The sequence below is a fragment of the Haliaeetus albicilla genome, chromosome 7, assembly GCF_947461875.1.
Source record: "Haliaeetus albicilla chromosome 7, bHalAlb1.1, whole genome shotgun sequence".
In the NCBI taxonomy this organism is placed as follows: Eukaryota; Metazoa; Chordata; class Aves; order Accipitriformes; family Accipitridae; genus Haliaeetus; species Haliaeetus albicilla.
This window is the reverse complement of record NC_091489.1, coordinates 7,192,035-7,195,799: the sequence shown is the minus strand read 5'-3', so window position 1 is coordinate 7,195,799 and position 3,765 is coordinate 7,192,035. Positions and strand designations below refer to the sequence as shown.

The window sequence follows — 3,765 nt, the reverse complement described above, 5'->3', positions numbered from 1 at the left end:
ATGGCAGATGGGAATCACACTGTGGTGACTGAGTTCATCTTGTTGGGATTCACAGACAACCTGAAGTTGCAGGGCCTTCTCCTCATGATGTTTCTACTGATCTATCTGTTGACCCTAGTGGGAAATCTGGGGATGATTGTGCTCATCTGGATTGACTTCAAGCTCCACACCCCCATGTACTTCTTCATCAGCAGCCTTTCCTTCTTAGATGTCAGCTACTCCACCATCATTATACCTAGCACACTCATGACCTTTGTGGCTGAGACAAAAGTCATATCCTACACAGCATGCGCAGCTCAGCTTTTCCTATTCTGCATCGCAGTGACAGGAGAATGCTACCTTCTGGCTGTGATGGCATATGACCGGTTTATAGCCATCTGCAACCCCTTGCTTTACCCTGTCATTATGTCCAAGAGGTTCTGTGCGCTCCTTGTGTGTGGCTCCTACTTCATGAGCTGCATGAATGCAACTATCCAGACATTATTTATATTCCACCTGTCCTTCTGCAATTCCAACATCATCAATCATTTCTTCTGTGATGTGCCTCCCATCCTGAAGCTCTCCTGCTCTGACACTTACATCACTGATGTGGTCCATTTCACCTGTGCTACTGTGCTCGTCATCTCAACCATGGTCCTCATTCTCATCTCTTACATCTGCATTGGGGTTACCATCCACAAGATTAAATCCGCCAAAGGCAGACGCAAAGCCTTCTCCACCTGTGCTTCCCACCTGACTGCTGTTACCATGTTCTATGGGACAGGCTCCTTCATGTACTTAAGACCCAGTTCAAAATACTCTGTGGAGCATGACAAGATCATCTCTGTGTTTTATACTCTGGCAATTCCCATGCTCAACCCTATGATTTATAGCCTGAGGAACAAGGAAGTAAAAGAAGCCCTTCGAAGGACAGTAGCAAAGCTATATTACTCCCCATGTATACCACAGAGGTTCAGGAGTCCAAGCAGGACTGAGAGAACCTGAGAACTGTTGAAAAAGAATATGCAAGTAGGTTGGTTCCCCCTGACAAAGAGAAAGTAAAAGGGAGTAATATCTCAGACTGCATGTTGGCACATCTATCTGTTGTAAAAAAGGGTAGGCAGCCCCCTTCCTGTTGCAGGGCTCCGTATTTTACCTCACCCTCTAAAACAGGGATGTGTCACTGAGTAGTCCTTAGGAACTAACTTTTCAGATGCTGACAGTCACTGTTTCAGTGGCAATATGCTTTTGTCCTGGTTTTGGCTTGGATAGAGTTAATTTTCTTTCTAGTAGCTGGTATAGGGTTATGGTTTTGATGTAGTAGGAGAATAATGTTGATAACACACTGATGTTTTCAGTTGTTGCTAAGTAGTGTTTAGTCTGAAGTCAAGGATTTTTCAGCTTCTCCTGCCCAGCCAGCAAGAACGCTGAAGGGACACAAGAAGTTGGGAGGGGACACAGCCAGGACAGCTGACCCAAACTGGCCAAAGGGGTATTCCATACCATGTGATGTTATGCTTAGTTTATAAACTGGTGGGAGTTGGCCAGGGGTGGGGGTGGATTGCTGCTTGGGAACTAACTGGGCATCAGTCGGCAAGCGGTGAGCAGTTGCATTGTGCATCACTTGTTATGTATATTCCAATTCTTTTATTATTACTGTTATTGACTTATTATTGACATTATTATAATTATTATTATCAACATCATTATCATTATGATTGTCATTATTATTTTCTTCCTTTCTGTCCTATTAAACTGTCTTTATCTCAACCCATGAGTTTTACTTTTTTTCTGATTCTCTCCCCCATCCCACTGGGTAGGGCGGAGTGAGTGAGCAGCTGCGTGGTGCTTAGTTGCTGTCTGGGGTTAAACCACGACATCTTTTTAACATACTAGTGCCCCACATCTAATCTCATGTTGTGACCTCTGCAACTGTAGATAGTGTCAGACAAGTCCTTTGAGAATACTTACAGGCATTTTTGTTCAGGGATTTTTCTATCTAGAAGATGAAGGTAGTAGAATATATCTCTTAGTTTTAGGTATTTGCTGTGTAAAAGTCTAAAACTGAATTAGTTTTTTGGGGTTCCTTTATGCCAGTTGAGCTTAAGTTCTAGCAGGCAGCTCCACTAGGCTTGCATTAGATACCACCACTTCAAGCAGGATTGCCTACATGATAGTTATATCCTGCTGGTTTCTAGATATACTCCAGCAACTCCTGTATTTCAGCTACTCAGGTACCACTCAAAACAGTGGTGAAAGGAAGGATGGGCTGCAGGAAAGACCATCACCTCAGATCACTCAATCTCTCTTTCCATTAGGATTTCATAAAGTGAAATCCTGGTACTAAGTTTAATGCCAGAGACCAGCGAGACCAGCACATATGCATGCCCTGGCTTATTGAGCCTTCCCCCAAACACAATGGGAAGGTCCCTTCTGGTAGTGGATAAAACTGAGCCAATTGGTCTGTGCTGTGAAAGATGGCCAGACCACTTGGTGGGCACATCTCTCAAATAACCTTGCCCAAAGAAATCAGTTGAATGCTTAATCCTTATTTACTGCAGGAGATGTGGCAAAGAAGGTGCTTGCTGTACTGGTGATGGGGATCTTTCTGATTCATTACATGATATAGAGGGGCCTGGAATGACAAACCTTAAGAAGAAGAAAAGTACTGCCAGGCAACAGACCTAACACACATAACCAAAGAAGGCAAGAACAGACCTGGGTACCTTGGTGGCAAGAAGGAACCTACAGGTTAGCTTATGGGTGAGAATGAGCCTTTTGAGCAACTTTACCCAAAGGACTTGTGGGGACTGGATCAAGGCACATGCCTTTGTCCAGGGGTCCTGAACAACCCATCCAGGAATGGCCATTCTTCTGCACCCAACCCCTACCAAGCTCCCCATGCACTCCATTGGGATAGTCCAACTCTAAGATGAAAGGGTATATAATCTGAGGAATACACCTCAGTATATTGTGTGATGAAACACCAGAAAATGAAATATGGGTATAGACACTAATGTGGTTTAAAATCAGAGCATTACAGCAAGGTGGGGAAAGTACATAGCAGCTAGTAGCAGAAGACCAAAAAACAAGGGCTGGTTATGTAGATGATTGGCCTTTACTGAACATTAGTGCCTCAGCAATGCCTAGAGTCTGCATACTTCTTAATGATACCATAAAAGGGGTCCTACAAACACAAGAGTGACTAGGATACGAGGAGATAGATCAAGGTCAACTAATTTTTAATTGTGATGATCTGGACATCAGCAGGGGAAGTAGTTTATCTTGACTATAGGTACCACTAAAGAATGTTACCATGTAGCAAACAGAATAAAAATGGCGGAAAAAAAAGCAAAAATGAAGTGGCAAACAGTCAGAAGTTCCAGTGCTGCTGAATACCACCTCAACAGATTTTAGAATCATGCTTCGACCCACCCAGTGGCTGGGGCTGCCTGTTGATCAGCCCTGAGTCTGATCGGCATGGCCTGGAGCAGGACAATAAACTTGTATTTCTGACCATACCACATGTGTCAAAGTTTCTTCTGCAGTCAAAGAAACCATCCATGTGTTCCCTAAAATCAATGAGGGGTCACTCTAATGGGGATATAAGACTCTGGCAGCATCCCAAACAATATACATCCAACATGCATGGAGAGGAGAGAGATTTGATGATGAACCCCTAAGCCACAATTTAGTATCTTTGTTTTTCCATTTAAAAAGAAAGTGTAGGATTTATGTCCCATTTCCACCTCTCAGTCAAGGGGGAGACCACTCAGTTTCTGCCAT

General features: G+C 43.6%; 1 protein-coding gene across 1 annotated transcript; it reads left to right on the top strand.

The window, feature by feature from the left end:
• Positions 1–984, top strand: LOC104314412 (olfactory receptor 5J3). The gene has a single exon (XM_009913893.2). The coding sequence runs from the start codon at positions 1–3 to the stop codon at positions 982–984; it is 984 nt and encodes a 327-aa protein (XP_009912195.2).
• Positions 985–3,765: the final 2,781 nt, after the last annotated feature.